Raw genomic sequence first — 21,036 nt, 5'->3', positions numbered from 1 at the left:
AATCCTTCAACATGTAGCCTAGAGTAAGATGATGTCGATGAAGATTTGACGTCGTGATGGGGAATATTTAGTGACTTAACTTTGGAATTTCATTTTGATATGTGGATAGCTTGTGGTAAACCATCTCCCATCCAAGACCCAGTACCAAAACAAAGTGCATTCCCCTTCGCCCACTTCACTGTCATGGTCAGTCATCCATCTGGGACATGGGTAGCTAGTTTACCATGCGTATCCCGTACATACGGCTAATAAAAAAAATGCAACTTGAAATCCGACTTTACTCACAGTAGTGTCTACCTCACTGCCTCATGACAGCACGCCATGGCCCTATCATCCTACATGGAAGACAGCACCCACACAGGATCAGTACCAATCTGACGTGGCGGTGTTGGAGTGGGACTAGTGTGTTAGCATGACGACTCCGTCTCACAAGACACCTAATAGAATGCTATACTATCATAGTACACAATAATAGAGGCGAAAAATTAAATGAACATGCCAAACACATTTTCCAAGCTTGGGATAATAAAGATCTTCTAATCTAATCGACAGGGCTAGCACAATTATTATATAACCGATGGTTATGGATGAAGACAGTAATGAGAATAAAATAACATTCATAAACAGCAGTCAAAAAACAAATCATAAAACAAGGTTTTGAAGTGTCTGTCCTATATCTAGGAGATATAAGAAAGCGCAGGAAAAAACATACATATAAAAAAAGAAGTCCCTTTTTCAAGACCTGGTCTTTCAAAGATAATTTGTAAAAATCCAAATAACTTCACAGATCTTCATTGTAAAGGGTTTAAACACAGTTTCCCATGCTTGTTCGATGAACCATAAACAATTAATGAACATGCACCTGTGGAACGGTCGTTAAGACACTAACAGCTTACAGACAGTAGGCAATTAAGGTCACAGTTATGAAAACTTAGGACACTAAAGAGGCCTTTCTACTGACTCTGAAAAACACCAAAAGAAAGATGCCCAGGGTCCCGGCTCATCTGAGTGAACGTGCCTTAGGCATGCTGCAAGGAGGCATGAGGACTGCAGATGTGGCCAGGGCAATAAATTGCAATGTCCATACTCCAGACGCCTAAGACAGCGCTACAGGGAGACAGGGATGGACAGCTGATCGTCCTCACAGGGGCAGACCACCTGCGGGATAGGTATAGGATGGCAACAACAACTGCCCGAGTTACACCAGGAACGCCCAATCCCTCCATCAGTGCTCAGACTGTCCGCAATAGGCTGAGAGAGGCTGGACAGAGGGTTTGTAGGCTTGTTGTAAGGCAGGTCCTCACCAGACATTACCGGCAACAACGTCGCAGGACCAGACAGGAATGGCAAAAAGTGCTCTTCATTGACGAGTCGCAGTTTTGTCTCACCAGGGGTGATGGTCAGATTCGCATTTATCATCGAAGGAATGAGCGTTACACCAAGGCCTGTACTCTGGAGCGGGATCGATTTGGAGGTGGAGGGTCCGTCATGGTCTGGGGCGGTGTGTCACAGCATCGTCGGACTGAGCTTGTTGTCATTGCAGGTAATCTCAACGCTGTGCGTTACAGGGAAGACATTCTCCTACCTCATGTGGTACCCTTCTTGCAGTATCATCCTGACAATGCCACCAGCCATACTGCTCGTTCTGTGCGTGATTTCCTGCAAGACAGGAATGTCAGTGTTCTGCCATGGCCAGTGAAGAGCCCGGATCTCAATCCCATTGAGCACGTCTGGGACCTGTTGGATCGGAGGGTGAGGGCTAGGGCCATTCCCCCCAGAAATGTCCGGGAACTTGCAGGTGCCTTGGTGGAAGAGTGGGGTAACATCTCATAGCAAGAACTGGCAAATCTGGTGCAGTCCATGAGGAGGAGATGCACCGCAGTACTTAATGCAGCTGGTGGCCACACCAGATACTGACTGCTACTTTTGATTTTGACCCCCCCCCTTTGTTCAGGGACACATTACTCCATTTCTGTTAGTCACGTCTGTGGAACTTGTTCAGTTTATGTCTCAGTTGTTGAATCTTGTTATTTTCATACAAATATTTACACCTGTTAAGTTTGCTGAAATTAAACACAGTAGACAGTGAGGACATTTCTTTTTTTGCTGAGTTTATGCATGTATGTATGTACGTATACACATACATACAGTTGAAGTCGGAAGTTTGCATACATCTTAGCCAAATGCATTTAAACTCAGGTTTCACAATTTAATCCTAGTAAAAATTCCCTGTCTTTGGTCAGTTGAGATCACCACTTTATTTTAAGAATGTGAAATGTCAGAATAATAGTAGAGAGAATTATTTATTTCAGCTTTTATTTCTTTTATCACACTCCCAGTGGGTCAGAAGGTAACATGCACTCAATTAGTATTTGGTAGCATTGCCTTTAAATTGTTTAACTTGGGTCAAACGTTTTGGGTAGCCTTCCACAAGTTTCTCACAATAAGTTGGGTGAATTTTGGCCCATTCCTCCTGACAGAACTGGTGTAACTGAGTCAGGTTTGTTGGCCTCCTTGCTCGCACACGCTTTTTCACTTCTGCCCACATATTTTCTATAGGATTGAAGTCAGGGCTTTGTGATGGCCACTCCAATACCTTGACTGTTGTCCTTAAGCCATTTTGCCACACCTTTGGAAGTATGCTTGGGGTCATTGTCCATTTGGAAGACCCATTTGCGACCAAGCTTTAACTTCCTGACTGATGTCTTGGGATGTTGCTTCAATATATCCACATCATTTCTCTTCCTCATGATGCCATCTATTTTGTGATGTCCCCCTATTCCTTCCTGCAGCAAAGCACCCCCACAACATGATGCTACCACCCCTGTGCTTCACGGTTGGGATGGTGTTCTTCAGCTTGCAAGCCTCCCCCTTTTTCCTCCAAACATAACGATGGTCATTATGGCCAAACAGTTCTATTTTTGTGTCATCAGACCAGAGGACATTTCTCCAAAAAGTACGATCTTTGTCCCCATGTACAGTTGCAAACCGTACTCTGGCTTTTTTATGGCAGTTTTGGAGCAGTGGCTTATTCCTTGCTGAGCGGCCTTTCAGGTTATGTTGATATAGGACTCGTTTTACTGTGGATATAGATCATTTTGTACCCGTTTCTTCCAGCATCCTCACAAGGTCCTTTGTTGTTGTTCTGGGATTGATTTGCACTTTTCGCACCAAAGTACGTTCATTGCTCCCAAGGACAAACCAGACTTGTGGAGGTCAACAAATATTTTTTCTGAGGTCTAGGCTGATTTCTTTTGATTTTCCCATGATGTCAAGCAAAGAGGAATTGAGTTTGAAGGTAGGCCTTGAAATACATCCACAGGTACACCTGCAATTGACTCAAATTATGTCAATTAGCTTATCAGAAGCTTCGAAAGCCATGACATCATTTTCTGGAATTTTCCAAGCTGTTTAAAGGCACCGTCAACTTAATGTATGTAAACTTCTGACCCACTGGAATTGTGATACAGTGAATTATAAGTGAAATAATCTGTCTGTAAATAATTGTTGGAAAAATTACTGTCATGCAAAGTAGATGTCCTAACCGACTATAGTTTGATAACAAGAAATTTGTGGAGTGGTTGAAAAATAGTTTTAATGACTAACATAAGTGTATGTAAACTTCAGACTAACTGTATACATACATGAGGTCGGCCGATTAATTAGGGCCAGATGCTAATATATGCATATTATTATTAGTATTGGATAGAAAACACTCTGAAGTTTCTAAAACTGTTTGAATGATGTCTGTGAGTATAACAGAACTCATATGGCAGGCAAAAACCTGAGAAAAAATCCAAACAGGAAGTGGGAAATCTGAGGTTTGTAGTTTTTGAACTCACCCCTATCAAATACACAGTGGGATATGGGTTATTTTTCACTTAAGGCTTCCACTAGATGTCAACCATCTTTAGAACGTGGTTTCAGGCTGCTCATGTGAAGGGGGGCCGGATGGGAGATGTTTTACTAAGGGGTCTGCCTACAGCCTCGTTCTCAGTCACACGCTTTCACTTGAGAGGTTGCTCTCGTTCCAGTGCAATTCTACAGACAATGGAATTCTCCGGTTGGAACAGTTTTGAACTTTTATGATAAAAACATCCTAAAGATTGATTCTATACTTATATTACAGGTCGAAGAAACTTGTCAAACTAACTTTTTGAACGTTTCGTCCGAATGGACCAGATCGCGCTTTTGGATTGTTTACCAAACTCCCTAACAAAAGAAGCTATTGGACATAAATGGACATAAATGATGGACATTATCGAACAAAACAAGCATTTATTGTGGAACTGAGATTCCTGGGAAGGCATTCTGATGAAGATCATCAAAGGTAAGTGAATATTTATATATGAATAATATGAATAATGTTGACTACCCAACATGGTGGATATTTCTCTGGCTGGTTTGGGCTCTGACTGCCGTTCTCAGATTATGCTTTTTCCGTAAAGTTTTTTAAAAATCTGACCCAGCGGTTGCATTAAGGAGAAGTGTATCTAAAGTTTCATGTATAATGGCTGTATTTTCATCAACATTTATTATGAGTATTTCTGTGAATTCATGTGGCTCTCTGCAATATCACTGCATATTTTGGAACTACTGAAACACGCCAATGTAAAATCAGATTTTTTTATATAAATATGAACTTTAACGAACAAAACATACATGTATTGTGTAACAAGAAGTCCTATGAGTGTCATCTGATGAAGTTCATCAAAGGTTAGTGATTAATTTTATCTCCATTTGTGCTTTTTGTGACTCTTCTCTTTGGCGGGAAAAATGGCTGGGTTTATCTGTGACTTGGTGGTGACCTAACATAATCGTTTGTGGAGCTTTCGCTGTATAGCATTTTTTTAAATCAGACACTGTGGCTAGCGGAACCCCAGTCCTAGATAGGTTAACTGATGTGGCTCATGCAATGGAATGTATTTATTTATTTTTTGTCAACAAATCATTGCACATATTGATGGTTACACTTCCTGCTTTGCTCCAATGGGTACACTTGCAATGGCTGCCAGTCCCATTATGCCATCATTGACTTGAATGGGGAGGCCCATTCTATTCACTCTATATCAGCACATGCAGTCAGGAGAGGAAAAGAGTAAGTATTTGAACGGTTATTAAGGAGACGCGGTCATTTGGCTGGCCAGTTACCGTCATCCAAAATTCCATGACATTCACAGCCCTACTAATCTAATGTAATATACAGTATGTATCTCTATGGTCTCACCAGACACAGCTCATTGAGGTTGGCAAACAGCCTCCAAGTGTCCACGTCAGACAGGTAGTCCCTCATCTGCAGGTTGGTCAGCGTGGCCAGAAACACCTGAAGGACACCATATTTATTTAGATTTTTTATTAAACACAAAAACAAACACATTAGAAATATATTAGATATTACACAACGGAACACAAACAAAGAGGGTGGGGTTGGATCTGTTTTTGCTGTATTCAATTTCATCGTAGAGATTGTAACATTTCATCACAAAACTGAAGAAAACGTTCCAACAAAGTATATTTTAGAAAGGGGCAGTGTCAATTCAAAGGAAAGGCCCGTTCGAACCATCACAACATGACATTGGTGTTCAAAAAACCACACAAAGCACAAGGTGTTTGGTTGCAATGGTGAGCTGCCATTCCTGTTCAAAAGTGTGTGGGGGTGGGGGGGGGTATATCTAGTAAGTCACCTCTTTGAGCACCATGAGCTGATCCAGGAAGTAAACACACTCGCTGGTGAAGAGTTCCCAGATGGCTTCCTGTCTCTTGTAGTCTTGGGGGTCACAGTCAGACATCAGCTGAGACGAATCACAGTCCCTCAGGAACTCCTCTAGAGAACAGTCCTGGGGATGGAGGGAATGATAAGACAGATGGACGGTTGGATAGATGTTATTTGAATAATACTAAAACCATAATGCACGGGGGGGGCTGATTCGTTGTGGTTTTAACACGGCTGTAGTCTGTCTTGTTACTATCCTCAATGCTGTAAGTCTATTATCGTCTGCTGTCTAGCTACAGTTTAGAAATGTACGCTTGTCATGTGCGTAGGCCAACAAAGTATTATTCCCATTCAATGTGTCATTTATATGTTTCAGTTACAAACGCAGACATGTAACAATAAGATATTACACGGGTAGGAGGAAAAAGGGCTTCTTCCGCTCTGGTGTTCATATGGCTTTCCTTACCTTGTACTTCTGGAAGTCTGTGTCCCTCCAGTCTTGAATCTGTTCCTTCAATAGATATTTCTCAATATCAGATGCAGTGCGTGTAGTCATCCCTTTAGTCTGAGAGGAACAAATACAGGTTAAATGTTAAACATTACTTGAACAATCAATTCATTCTTTACTATAGGTATGAGTGTCTGTCTAAGTGGGAATGTGTGTGTGTATAGTAAGAGTGAATGTGTTTATGTTTGTGTGTACGAGTGTGTCTGTGTACGCAAATGCGTGTGTGCATGGTGGAACAGTGAATGACAGTACACACCAATAGTGTTTTGTTTATACATTTTCCCATCTATCTATCAGTCTGGTCAAACACCTTCAATGTGAATTGATTTGGATTGAATTGGTTTGGCTCAGTGTTGTTGACACATTATGAAATCTCAGAAGGCCATGAGAACAGAGGTGAAGAAAGTGTATTCATTAATACGCTTTGATTAAAAGTGGGTCAGAGAACAATATCCTTAATTCCATTGCAGCTTCCTGAGCACACTGACAGCTTCAAAGCAATGGCAACCAAAACCACAAACAACTAGACTGACTGGTGGCAGGTCACGCTAGCTAGGGCGAGTAACAGGGGGAGAACAAACAGGCAGCACACATACCGTGCTATGTCTGGAGAAAGGCCACTTGGGTTTCTTAGTGTCTGTGGAAATGGAGAACATGGTTTTGTCATTATCTACAAAGGCCTGGCTTCATAGTTCTTCTGTTGCGAAAATGTGATAAAGAAAAAAAAGTGATCCACAGGATGTAGATAGGATTTTACAGGAAATCAAGTTAAGTGTAAACAGCCCTATCATTTTGCCTGAATGTGGCAATAATCTGAAAAGAGTTAAGGAATGTTACTTATATATTTTGGTAAGTGAACTTCTGATGCAGTTATTAAAGTTATAACTAGGTAAACATAGGAATTAGTATTCTAATCCCTAATTCTAACTAATTCCTAATATTAAATAGTAATTTAATAGGATCTCATTGTAGGTAACTAAAATAATATAACAAATAACACTGATCACTGTAGGCCTACAATCTGGGCATATAAGGAATCAAAAACAAGCTGTTGACAAAAATGTAGCAAAAAAGTACAGAAACAAAACTTTGGCGTTAACCTGAGAAGTTCAGTATGTCTGCCACCCCATTGGACACAAACAGGTCCCCCGGCGAAACGTCTAATCCGGGTAGACTGACCACCACAGAACTCCGCCTCCTCTCCTGCAGTCTGGGGAAAAAGGAAGAGATCAGGTTATGAACAGAGAGACCATTTGTAGAACATTCTGACTAATAAAGGACAGTTTCCATACAAAACTGACCAATAAGGCTCCATAGTATCCAAAGACTTTCCGACTAGTGTGACTAACAGTATTTTAGGTGTGATGTATACAGTATGTCAAAATGAGGTACAGTGTATATCATCTAAAAAGGTGTCAGTGAATAATGGTGTAATAAGTGAGGTGTAATACAACATGAGGAATAGAGTAGGTCAGTGAGGTACAGTATAATACAGTTAAAATATTCTGTCTGTGTACCCCATTATGTTGATAAATGTACCTCATTTATTACACCATTACTCACTGTCATTATTACAACTGTATTATGCTGTACCTCACTGGCATACTCTTATTACGCCATTACTCACTGTTATACGATGATATACCTCATTTTGACATACTATATGCCTCCGGATCTGGCAATACCGGTATATAGTTTTGTTTGCTGTGTTTTATATTCTGGCTTGTTATTATTATTTTTGCACCTTGGGGTAACAAAAGTGCTTTACTACTACTACACCCACTACCACTACACCCACTTCTACCACCACCACTTCTACCACCACCACACCCACTTCTACCACCACCACCACTAGCCACTACCATCACCACTACCCACTCATATTATGTAGGCAAATCATGCCACTGTTTACAAACTCCTTATTCGCTTGCTTGTTCACAGTGCAGTGAGTACATGTGGTATTTGAACAATGTAGACAAATGTAGAAATACCTAAAGGAATTAAGTTATTTCTGGCTAAACGGTCTTCTTGGCAAATTCTCCAGTAATAATGACAATGAGTAATGGTGAAATAAATTAGGTATATTTATCAACATGGGGTCAACAGACAGAATATTCTCAGAGAATTGGATCTGACCATGAATCAAGCCAAATTAATTAATTAAAGACTGCCAATTAAAGCCCCCATGTAGTCTTTGTAATTGTATTTTTAAATCATCGCTGTATGTCTAATAAATCTGTGTGTTTTTTTAATGAAAATTACTCCAAAATACATGTTTTATAATATATTTCCCTGAGCCTCCTTGGGCCGTTAAATGCTCAGTCTGATCATGTGGGCGTTAGAAAACAAATATGATTGGCAGACAGGCGTGATTGGCAGATAGGATGGTCTGGAGCCCACCCCCATACCCAGACAAACAGCCATTGGTCATATTGTGACATCCTGACATGGGCCAAAAGTTCCATCCCACCTGAACAAACCGAAATTCCAGCCTTCAAATGTTGTAAAACATTTTTGTTAACACAGCTCATACACAAAAAGGGAATCATCATTTTCACAATTTCAGAGTGTTATTTAAACTTGTTTTTGTGATGGAAATCTCTTTTTTTTTTTTTTAAGGAAAAACTCGTCTTTAACTGCACTACGCCTTTGAGGAATTGATGTGTTATTGACATCTTATGCATTAGTTATGTAATTTATGGTAGAAAGTATATAATTTTTTACCTAAAAGATAGACAACAAAAAAAACTAATATATCTTGATTAGATAAGTATTCAACCCCATGAGTCAATACATGTTAGACTCATATTTAGTAGGGATTACAGCTGTGAGTGTAAGATGGCGCTGAAGAAGGAAGAGGTTTTACGTGCCCCCAGCCGATTGTTCTTTTTTGTTCGTTTATTTGCAAAACATTTTTTTAACTTATTTTGTACATAATGTTGCCGCTACCGTCTATTATGACCGAAAATAATTTCTAGACATCAGGACTGCGATTACTCACCACGGACAAGCAGAATAATTTTTTTCCTTTCACGAGTTTGACAAGCCCGACGCAAAGGATATACTGCTTCCTCGGGAACAGGCCCGATCCCTGTGATCTGCGTGAAGAGGCGGAGAAAGAAGGGCCGAAGGGCGGGCTGCCTTCTGAGAATTCGTAGGCGTTCAAATAAACCTCCACTTTCCTCCATTCTGCTAGCAAATGTTTTATCCTTGGAGGATAAAATCTACGAGTTACGCGGAAGATTAAACTACCAACGGGACATTAAAAACGAATATCTTATGCTTCAAGGAGTCGTGGCTGAACGACGACAATATCAACATACAGCTGGCTGGTTATACAATGTACCGGCAGGATAGAACAGTGGCGTCTGGTAAGACAAGGGGCGGCGGACTATGTATTTTTGTAAATAAGAGCGGGTGCACGATATCTAAGGAAGTCTCGAGCTATTGCTCGCCTGAGGTAGAGTATCTCAAGATAAGCTGTAGACCACACTACTTACAGAGCGAGTTTTAATCTGTATTTTTCGTAGCTGTTTACATACCACCCCAGTCAGAGGCTGGTACTAAGACAGCATTGACTGAGCTGTATTCCTCACCCAGAGGCGGCGCTCCTAGTAGCCGGGGACTTTAATGCAGGGAAACTTAAATCTGTTTTACCAAATTTCTATCAGCATGTTAAATGTGCAACCAGGGGGAAAACTCTGGACCACCTATACTCCACACACAGAGATGCATACAAAGCTCTCCCTCGCGCCACATTTGGCAAATCTGACCATAATTCTATCCTCCTGATTCCTGCTTACAAGCTAAATTTAAGCAGGAAGCACCAGTGACTAGATCAATAAAAAAAGTGGTCAGATGAAGCAGATGCTAAGCTACAGGACTGTTTTGCTAGCACAGAATGGAATGTTCCGGGATTCCTCCGATGGCATTGAGGAGTACACCACATCAGTCATTGGCTTCATCAATAAGTGCATCGATGACGTCGTCCCCACAGTGACCATACGTACATACCCCAAACAGAAGCCATGGATTATAGGTAGCATCCGCACTGAGCTAAAGGGTAGAGCTGCCGCTTTCAAGGAGCGGGACTCTAACCCGGAAGCTTATAAGAAATCCCGCTATGCCCTCCGACAAACCATCAAACAGGTAAAGCTTCAATACAGGACTAAGATTGAATTGTACTACACCGACGAGCATCAGAGCCGGATGTGGCAGGGCTTGCAAACCATTACAGACTACAAAGGGAAGCACAGCCGAGAGCTGCCCAGTGACACAAGCCTACCAGACGAGCTAAACTGCTTTGAGGCAAAAAACACTGAAACATGCATGAGAGCATCAGCTGTTCCAGAAGACTGTTCGATCATGCTCTCCGGAGCTGTTGTGAGTAAGACCTTGGAAACAGGTCAATATTCACAAGGCCGCAGGGCCAGACGGATTACCAGGACATGCACTGCGCGCATACGCTAAACCAACTGGCAAATGTCTTCACTGACATTTTCTACCTCTCCCTGTCCGAGTCTGTAATACCAACATGTTTTAAGCAGACCACCATAATGCCTGTGCCCAAGAACACTAAGGCAACCTGCCTAAATGACTACCGACCTGTAGCACTCACACCTGTAGCCATGAAGTGCTTTGAAAGGCTGGTCATGACTCACATCAACACCATCATCCCAGAAACCCTAGACCCACTCCAATTTGCATACCACCCCAACAGATGATGCAGTCTCTATTGCACTCCACACTGCCCTTTCCCACCTTGACAAAAGGAACACCTACGTGAGAATGCTATTCATTGACTACAGCTCAGCGTTCAACACCATAGTGCCCTCAAAGCTCATCACTAAGCTAAGGACCCTGGGACTAAACACCTCCCTCTGCAACTGGTTTCTGGACTTCCTGACGGGCTGCCCACAGGTGATAAGGGTAGATAAACACATCCGCCACGCTGATCCACAACTCAGGGGTGCGTGCTCAGTCCCCTCCTGTACTCCCTGTTCACTCATAACTGCACGGCCAGGCATGACTCCAAAACCATCATTCAATTTGCAGATGACACAACAGTGGTAGGCCTGATCACCGACAACGACGAGAGCCTATAGGGGAGGTCAGAGACCTGGCATTGTGGTGCCAGGACAACAACCTCTCCCTCAACGTGATCAAGACAAAGGAGAAAAAGAGGACCGAGCACGCCCCCATTCTCATCGACGGAGCTGCAGTGGAGCAGGTTGAGAGCTTCAAGTTCATTAGTGTCCACATCACGAACAAACTAACATGGTCGATGCACACCAAGACAGTTGTGAAGAGGGCACAACAAAACCTATTCCCCCTCAGGAGACTGAAAATATTTGGTATGGGTCCTCAGATCCTCAAAAGGTTCTACAGCTGCACCATCGAGAGCATCCTGGCTGGTTGCATCACTGCCTGGTATGGCAACTGCTCGGCCTCTGACCGCAAGGCACTAAAGAGGGTAGTGCGAACGGCCCAATACATCACTGGGGCCAAGCTTCCTGCCATCCAGGACCTCTAATCCCAGGCGGTGTCAGAGGAAGGCCCTAAAAATTGTCAAAGACTCCAACCACTCCAGTCATAGACTGTTCTCTCTGCTACTGCACGGCAAGCGGTACCGGATCGCCAAGTCTAGGTCCAAGAAGCTTCTAAAACAGCTTCTACCCCCAAGCCATAAGACTGCTGAACATCTAATCAAATGGCTATCCAGACTATTTGCAGTTCCCCCCTCCCACTTCCCCTCTTTACACCACTGGTACTCTCTGTTGTTTTCATCTATGCATAGTCACTTTAATAACTCTACCTACATGTACATCCTACCTCAACTAACCGGTGCCCCCACACATTGACTCTGTATCGGTACCCCCCTGTATATAGTCTCGCTATTGATATTTTACTGCTGCTCTTTAATTACTTGTTACTTTTCTATCTTATTCTTATCCGTATTTTGGGTTAGTTGCTCATAACTAAGCATTTCACTATAAGGTCTACTACACCTGTTGTATTCGGCGCATGTGACTAATAAAATTTGATTTGAGTCTTTCTGGGTAAGTATCTAAGGGGGCAATTCAGACCAGTTACGCACAAGTAAATTGTACTTTTTTCTCTTTTTATGCACTTCTCTCTCTACATGTATTCTGACCATGAACTTAAGCAAGGGGAAATTGCCGAGCAAGTTACACATTTGGGGTGGAGATCAAAGAAAGAGGTGTATCTATGCCGTATTCTGACCTTAACTTAATTCCCTAAGAATTACACCACCTTTACGCACAGGGAAACAACTGAATAAGGTTTAGCGAACCTGCCAGTTCCAAGTGGAAAAAGCATCTACTTATTTTTTTCTGATAGAAATAACAGCATTCTCAATGCACTGTAATTTAAAAATGTATATGATAACAGTCATTTGGAACCAAACAGAAAATCATATCAACTTAACATGTGTTGCAGCCTCTTTTCCACAGTAAAGTAGGCTATAAAATAGCGGTTATTCAACATTTTAATTGTATGAACTCATAATTTGCTGGGTTGAAATTTGGAGACCCAAGCTACAGGCTTCTGTACCGCCAAACCTACAGAGTTAATTTATACGCTTTAGAATGTTTTAAATATATGCCCGGGCTTACCTCAGTGGCTCATATTTAACATGAGACAAATTGTAAAAAAATAACTAAAAATCGGGAGCCACCGTCAATAATACCCACATACAGTACCAGTCCAAAGTTTGGACACACCTACTCATTCAAGGTTTTTAATGTATTTTTACTATTTTCTACATTGTGTAATAATAGTGAATACATCAAAACTATGAAATAACACATATTGAATCATGTAATAACCCAAAAAGTGTTAAACAAATAAAAATATATTGATGACAGCTTTGCACACTGTTGGCATTCTCTCAACCAGCTTCACCTAGAATGCTTTTCCAACAGTCTTGAAGGATATGCTGAGCCCTTGTTGGCTGCTTTTCCTTCACTCTGCGGTCTAACTCATCCCAATTGGGTTGAGGTCGGGTGATTGTGGAGGCCAGGTCATCTGATGCAGCACTCCAACACTACCCTTCTTGGTCAAATAGCCCTTACACAGCTTGGAGGTGTGTTGGGTCATTGTCCTGTAAAAATACAAATAAAATGATAGTCCCACCAAGCACAAACCAGATGGGATGGTGTATCGCTGCAGAATGCTGTGGCAGCCATGCTGTTTAAGTGTGCCTTGAATTCAAAATAAATGACTGACCGTATCACCAGCAAAGCACCCCCACACCACCTCCTCCATGCTTCATGGTAGGAACCACACATGCAGAGACCATCCATGGTTTCTTTGCAGCAATTCGACCTTGAAGGCCTGATTCACGCAGTCTCTTCTCAACAGTTGATGTTGAGATGTTTCGGTTACTTGAACTCTGTGAAACACTTATTTGGGCTGCAATATGAGGTGCAGTTAACTCTAATGAACTTATCCTTTGCAACAGAGGTAACTCTGGGTCTTCCTTTCTTGTGGCGGTCCTCATGAGAGCCATAGCGCTCATCATAGCGCTTGATGGTTTTTGCAACTGCACTTGAAGAAAAGTTCTTGACATTTTCCGGATTGACTGACCTGTTCTTGCCATAATATGGACTTGGTCTTTTACCAAATAGGGCTATCTTCTGTATACCACCTCTGCCTTGTCACAACACAACTGATTGGCTCAAACACATTAAGGAAAGAAATTCCACAAATGTACTTTTAACAAGGCACACCTGTTAATTGAAATGCATTCCAGGTGCATTCCACCTCATGAAGCTGGTTGAGAGAATGCCAAGCGTGTGCAAAGTTGTCATCAAGGCAAAGGGTGGCTACTTTGAAGAATCTAAAGTTTAAAATATATTTGGATTTGTTTAACACTTTTTTGTTTACTACATGATTCCATATGTGTTATTTCATAGTATTCATGTCTTCACTATTATTCTACAATGTAGAAAACAGTAAAAATAAAGAAAAACCCTTGAATGAGTAGGTGTGTCCAAACTTTTGACTGGTACTGTGCATTTCTAACTGTCACTTAAGTGTTTGTTTCCTTTAATATGTAGCCCACATTTTACATTATTCCCATCAGTTTACCTTTCTTTCGTGTCTGTGTAGTTGTTCCTGAGGGTGGCTAGCAATAGTGGATCATATTAGGCTAACGTTGTGCAATAACTTGGGACCTAGTGGAATTCAGACCACACGCAGCGGGTTAAACCTGGAGCACAGTTTACGATGACTGGACCGCTGTCATTACAGTTCCGTGATTAGTGAGGATTAGGGTAGATTTATTGGACTAGCCTATTGTTCAACCACTATTGTATACTTGTTTCACCTTCCAATATTTAATGGATTGAACTTGAATAAGGATGAATCAAACCACTGCATTTTTGTGCATAAAGGCTCTCCAAACCAGTTGTTACTCACCCTAAACTTTGTCTAAAAAATGTTTTTAATTTTTTTTATCTGAGTATCTATCAGTTAGTGCTGAAACAGAGAAATATGCATTTATTTAGATGGTCTTCTTTGATCCCTAATATTCTGAACCCGTTCTCTCAATGTATTCTAGGTGACCAAGTCTAGAAGCAACAGGATCCTAAAATGCTTCTACCCCCAAGCCATAAGACTGCTAAATAGTTACTTAAATAGTTAACCAATAGCTACCAGGACTATCTGGATTGACCCTTTATGCACTAACTCTTTTGACTCATCACATACACTGCTGCTACAGTTTATTATCTATCCTGTTGACTAGTCACTTTATCCCTATGTACAGTATATGTACATATCTACCTCAATTACCTCGTACCCCTGCACATCAACTCGGTACCCTGTGTATATAGCCAAGCTAGCATTGCTCATTGTGTATTTATTCCTTGTGTTACTATGATTTATATTTTCTCTCTGCATTATTGGCAAGGACCCGTAAGTAAGGATTTCACTGTTAGCCTACACCTGTTGTTTACAAAGCATGTGACAAATACAACTGTATTTGCTTTGAGTCTGTTGACAAAATGCCAATTAAAGGTTTAAAGATAAATGTAGTGAAAACCCTATTGAAAGAAAAGTCGACAAGAAAATCTGTTGGCCAGCAAATAGAAGGGTTTTCAGTGGTTGAATGTATTTCATGCTAGGTCATGTTCATTGGAGCACAACAATGGAAAACATTTTGCAATGGAAAACAATCCGTTTTTCCCCCCCTCAGTTTGGTGCTTAATGAATACGATCCCGGTTTCCTAACTGTATGACATAGTTCAGAGCTAGTCGGTTATAGGCAAATTCCCCTCCTGCCATGAAATAATGTCCAGGCAGTGTGGTAACTGCAAGCCACAGTGCAGGTATTTTTGGCTAAGCCAAGTGGGGACACATAACATTCAAATCCCTCTGTGGAATTGCATGCAACACACCTACCTATTATGGCAAACCTTGTCCTGTAAAAAAAGAGACGAAAGAGCATCGGTTAGGATAATTATATGTTGAACATGGTTTGTTATACAGCAGATACTAATGTGAAAGAGCAAACACAGACCGTGAACGATAGCACAGTACATCTGTCTAAACATTAAGGATTGGTTTCTTGGACACAGATTAACCATAGTCTTGGATTAAGAACATTCAACAGAGAATCTCCATCGAACATGCTTTTTAGTCCAGGACTAAGATTAATCGGTGTCTGGGAAACCAGCCCTAGGAGCTCAATGATGATTAGAGCATTGAGTGTGATTTGAAAGGTGCCGTGTACATAACACAACTCAACATTACACAGGGCTCCTGGTCCTACATAACACAAATTCAACATTTCAAATCAGTGTTTTTTCATGTGGTCGTTTGAATTAGAATAGCCCAAATAGCCCTGTAATATCTGCAAAGAATGTCGTGGCTCTATTGAGAATGGCCCAGGTTGAATGCTGGGAGCCCAATAAATAGATCCCCCCCCCTTTATCTTCTTCTATTGACCACTGACCCCCCCCCCCCCCCCCCCCCCCCATTACTGGGTGACTGCTGACGGTGGTGAATAGTAGGCCTGTGGAGGAGCCTTACTGCCTTCCCATGGCCCCTTGGAGCTCTGTCTGAGTGAGTGAGAAAGATTGAGGCTTGCTGGGTGGTGGGGCTACGCTGTCAGTACATGTAACTGCTGATTCATTTGCTGTCAAAAGCTGGCATTGTGAGCAGCCACCACAGGAGGCCAGGGAAAATGAGAGGGCTGCTACCCAGGAGGAATGTGGTGGAGGAGCTACTGGCCATCTGATTTACAAGGCTCGGATAAAAACTCATAAAGCCACAGTGTGGCATATGGCCGCAATTTGTGATTATCATTTGTGATTATAACATTAACTCACCTGATCATCAGGAAATTCAAAGTCTTTACTAAATCTTTGCACACCAGATGCGGACAGAGATTCTTGTCTCGTGCAAGTGATACCATTGTTAAAAGTCTTTGATCTATGCGATCTGCTATTTCCCTGGCCTGCAGATGAATTGGGCTGATTATCGTGGTGGTTTTCTCCATCGGGAGGGGGGCAGGCCGCCAGCGGAGACTTGTGCCTGTGTACTGGCGAGAGGGGACTCAAAAGGGATGGTGTCTCTTCCGTACCCGACTCCTCTTGTGTGCTATCCATCCTCACCGGGTCCCGGAAGTCCACCTGCGGACGCCGCATGCTCCTCATCCTCCTCAAGGTGGGGGACGTGGAGATGCGAGCCGGGGCCTGTCGGTCAAACTGGGTGAGCAAGCCGTCGGCCTCGACCAACGACCCGTGTTTTAGTTTGGAGTGCGTTCTGGCCAAATCTATATGCATGATAAACGGGTTGCTGGTCTGCGTCTCCTTATCGTCGGTGGGTTTTGAGACCGTTTGCGTCTCAACATTGGTCACCCCCGTCACAGCCTCATTCTCATTCTCTAGCCACTCCATGTAACTCCATTCCAAACTTTTCTCTGTGTCCTGGCCATTCTCATGCACTATAACCTGTTTCAGAGTAGACATATTGAGCAAGACAGCATTGTAGGCCTAATGTCAGAAAAAGGGTAGGCCTTTGGTGTTTTCCGTTGGTACTTGTTTTTAACCAGGTGTGTTGGGGTCAGATAATCCAGGTGCATTCCACTGGCAGTTTATCAGCAAACAACTACGTTTCAGACACGTTTCTGGGAAATAAACAAAATATCTGTATTAGGTAGGTCTAATACAAGAGCCTACGAATTAAACAAAGCAGTCTGGGCGTGCAGTCAAGTCAATCTTTTTTGTACAGAGTTCAGACCACGTTGTGAAACATTGAAATTATGGATTTGTGAGCTGCATACTCAGCACATGTTTTGTCAACAGAGGGTGGGGGTAGGGGAAGTTAGCTTACAGTTGGTGTTCATAATGTACAGAAAGTAGGCCCTCTAACAAGCTCCAAGACTACTGTCGCCTTAGCTACAGATTGTACACCAGATAATGTGATACACTACATGGCCAAACATCTCATTCCAAAATCATGGGCATTAATATGGAGTTGGTCCCCTCTTTGTTGTTATAAGAGCCTCCACTCTTCTAGGATGGCTTTCTACTAGATGTTGGAACATTGCTGCAGGGACTTGCATCCATTCAGCCACAAAAGCATTAGTGAGGTTGGGCGATTAAGCCTGGCTCGCAATCGATGTTCCACTTCATCCCAAAGGTGTTCGATGGAGTTGAGGTCGGGGCTCTGTGCAGGCCAGTAAAAATTCTTCCACACTGATCTCGACAAACCATTTCTGTATGGACCTCGCTTTGTGCATGGGGGTATTGTCATGCTGAAACAGGAAAGGGCTTTCCCCAAACTGTTGCCACAAAGTTGGAAGCACAGAATCGTCTAGAATGTCACTGTATGCTGTAGCGTTAAGATTTCCCTTCAATGGAACTAAGGGGCCCAAACCATGAAAAACGGCCCCAGGCCATTATTCCTCCTCCAAACTTTACAGTTTGCACTATGTGTTGGGGCAGGTAGCATTTTCCTGGCATCCGCCAAACCCAGATTTGTCCGTCGGATTGCCAAATGGTGAAGCGTGATTCATCACTCCAGAGAAGACGTTTCCAGATTAACAGTTCTTGTGTTGACATTGCTTCCAGAGGCAGTTTGGAACTCCGTTGTGAGTGTTGCAACAGAGGGCAGATGATTTTTACGCGCTTCCACCCAGCGGTCCCGTTCTGTGAGAGTGGATTAGCCGTTGTTGTAGACGTTTCCACTTCACAATAACAGCACTCACAGTTGACCAGAGCAGCTCTAGCAGGGACTAACTTCCTTTTTGGAAAAGTAGCATCCTATGGTGGTGCCACGTTGAAAGTCACTGAGCTCATCAGTATGGGCCATTCAACTGCCAATGTTTGTTTATGGAGATTGCTCGATTTTAAACACCTGTCAGCAAAGGTGTGGATGACATAGCGGAATCCACTAATTTGAAGGGGTGTCCACATACTTTTGTATATATAGTGTAGATGTTTGGCCGAATCGAGAACATAGATACTATCGCTAAATTGTGGTTGCTCGAAAATGTACTGTGCTACGCCAAACAGTACCTACCCTGTAATGCCCAGTAATGGATACCAAAAATCTTGGCGTACAATCTGTAGCTATCGTTGCCTGTAAAAAACAAACATGTAGTCTTACCTTCGTCATTGTCGATAGCTATGGTGTTTAAAGCTCACTTAAAACAACCCAAATATTGTATTATTGAATACACTGCAACACCGTATAAATTCAGTGTAATGCAATGACAGTTTATCGCGTGGGAAACAAAGAACGGCACAAGAGCTCCATGCACCTGATCCAACTTTCCAATACTCCAATTATACGTTTTCATTGTGCCCCTTCAACCCATGTAAAGTGCTATTCAATCAAATCAGGTAGGATTGTTTCGTAAACACATGAGAATTCCCAACAATAAAAAAAAATACCGACTTTAGCGTTGTCGCAGTGTGCGGATTGCAATGGAGAAACACCGCAAACCCACGAGGTGATTACAGTGAGAAAAACATTATCTAGGCTACAATTACCATCACCCAATGTTAGTCTAAATAACAACAAATTACTCACATGACAAAAGTTTAAAAGGAGTCGATTGAAGAAGAGCAAATCCAGCTGTGTTTACTCTCGGCAGTGTGTCGTGTCTCCTCTCTATTCCGCAATGTCTCACCCGCCGCGCTGCTCTCGGGGTTGTTCATGCCAATCAGACCGCCCTGTGAAAGAAAAAAGTGTAGCCAACTCCTGGCACTAGTCTCGGCCACTGTTCATACTCTTCCTTTTCACATGACAAAGCTCAGAGATTTGTGTAATGCCTCGGAAAGATATCGTGCGTGCGTGTCCAATTGTTTCCTACCCGAAATTTGAATGAGTGTTATGAGTCAACGAGAAAGTTTAGTTCAGACAGTGGATATGTCCGCAATGCTATTGTGACATGTACGGTGTAATCAGTGGGAGGAACTAAAGGACGGTTAATATGTTTTACTACTATTCTTTTTTATCCATCGTTGAGGTAAATGTATGTGTGTGTGAACAAAGAGAGGATCCACTACATCACGTATGTGCAGGGCCGTGCACAGACCTTTGGGGGTTGCTTAAAAAAATATATTTAATAAAGGGCTACCCCCCACCCCACCCCACAACAAATCGACTTTCATGATTCATAACATACCAACTGCCTCTGTAGCCAAAATGTCAACATATACCTATTTATTTTCTACAACAAACACACTCACTTGTCATTACCAATGTAAGCAGTAGACACTGTAGTAACTAGTTACCACAGCTACAAAGTCATACACCCGGCCTATTTCTACTTATTTCTCTTTTAATAATGTGTTTTAAACCTAACCACACGACTAACCTTCTGGCTAACCCTAAATTAAGACCAACAAGCTTATTTTTGTTTTCAAACATTTTTTCGATATACCCAATTTTGACTTCGTGGCTTTGGTAACTAGTGGAAACCGGTTGACACGAGTGAAAATACATTCTAGTCCGCAACTTGTTTTGTCAATTTTTTTCCTGTATTGTCCTGACCTGATCCCGCAACAGTTCAATAACCCCGGGACTTTCCTGTTCCGTACCCGATAAAAATCACTCCCATCCCGTATCATTTTTTTATGTGCAGAAATCAGAGAGAGTTTTTCGCACACACCCCAGCTAGCACATAACGTTCTGAGAACCATATTTTTCTTAGAGTTTGCTGAGAGCATGTTTATCCTATAGTTCATTTGCATACAACATTCCGACAATTTTCTGGGAATGGTGCAGGATAGTTTATTGACTTTGGAACATTCTAATCACCTTTAAGAAACTTGACCAAAAAACGTTATTTTCTTGATATTTCATTACTTTAACGGAATGTTTCCTAAAAGTAACAATACTTGAAAGTACTACTTAAGTATTTTTTGGGGTATCTGTACTTTACTATTTATATTTTTGACAACTTTTACTCCACTACATTGCTAAAGAAAAGAATGTACTTTTTACTCCATACATTTTCCCTGACACCTAAAAGTACTTGTTACATTTAGAATGCTCAAGCAGGATATACGGGGGTGTTGTGGAGCAGGTCGAGAGCTTCAAGTTCCTCAGTGTCCACATCACTACGGAACTATCATGGTCCACACACATCAACACAGTTGTGAAGAGGGCACAACAACGCCTCTTCCCCCTCAGGAGGCTGAAAATATTTGGCATGGGCTCTCAGATCGTCAAAAGTTCTACAGCTGCACCACTGAGAGCATCTTGACTGACTGCACAACCGCTTGGTGTTTGAAATGCTTGAAATACGATTGCAAGGCGCTACAGAGGGTAGTGC

At 42.1% G+C, this 21,036-nt stretch overlaps 1 protein-coding gene across 1 annotated transcript in view; it reads right to left on the bottom strand.

Annotated features, from left to right (window-relative positions):
- Window positions 1-19,659, bottom strand: part of LOC120054058 (pleckstrin homology domain-containing family G member 7-like) — a 35,497-nt gene extending 15,838 nt beyond the window's left edge. The window contains exons 1-8 of the mRNA XM_039001427.1: window positions 19,287-19,659; window positions 16,577-17,376; window positions 15,648-15,667; window positions 7,322-7,431; window positions 6,818-6,858; window positions 6,180-6,278; window positions 5,685-5,837; window positions 5,228-5,323 (exon numbers count right to left, since the gene is read on the bottom strand). Of these exons, the coding sequence (XP_038857355.1) occupies window positions 5,228-5,323; window positions 5,685-5,837; window positions 6,180-6,278; window positions 6,818-6,858; window positions 7,322-7,431; window positions 15,648-15,667; window positions 16,577-17,218 (1,161 nt within the window). The 5' untranslated portion in view covers window positions 17,219-17,376; window positions 19,287-19,659. The remainder of the gene's footprint in view (window positions 1-5,227; window positions 5,324-5,684; window positions 5,838-6,179; window positions 6,279-6,817; window positions 6,859-7,321; window positions 7,432-15,647; window positions 15,668-16,576; window positions 17,377-19,286) is intronic.
- Between the last annotated feature and the right edge of the window lie 1,377 nt (window positions 19,660-21,036).

This window comes from Salvelinus namaycush, chromosome 9, assembly GCF_016432855.1.
Source record: "Salvelinus namaycush isolate Seneca chromosome 9, SaNama_1.0, whole genome shotgun sequence".
NCBI classification, from domain to species: Eukaryota; Metazoa; Chordata; class Actinopteri; order Salmoniformes; family Salmonidae; genus Salvelinus; species Salvelinus namaycush.
This window is presented reverse-complemented; position numbering and strand designations above follow the sequence as displayed.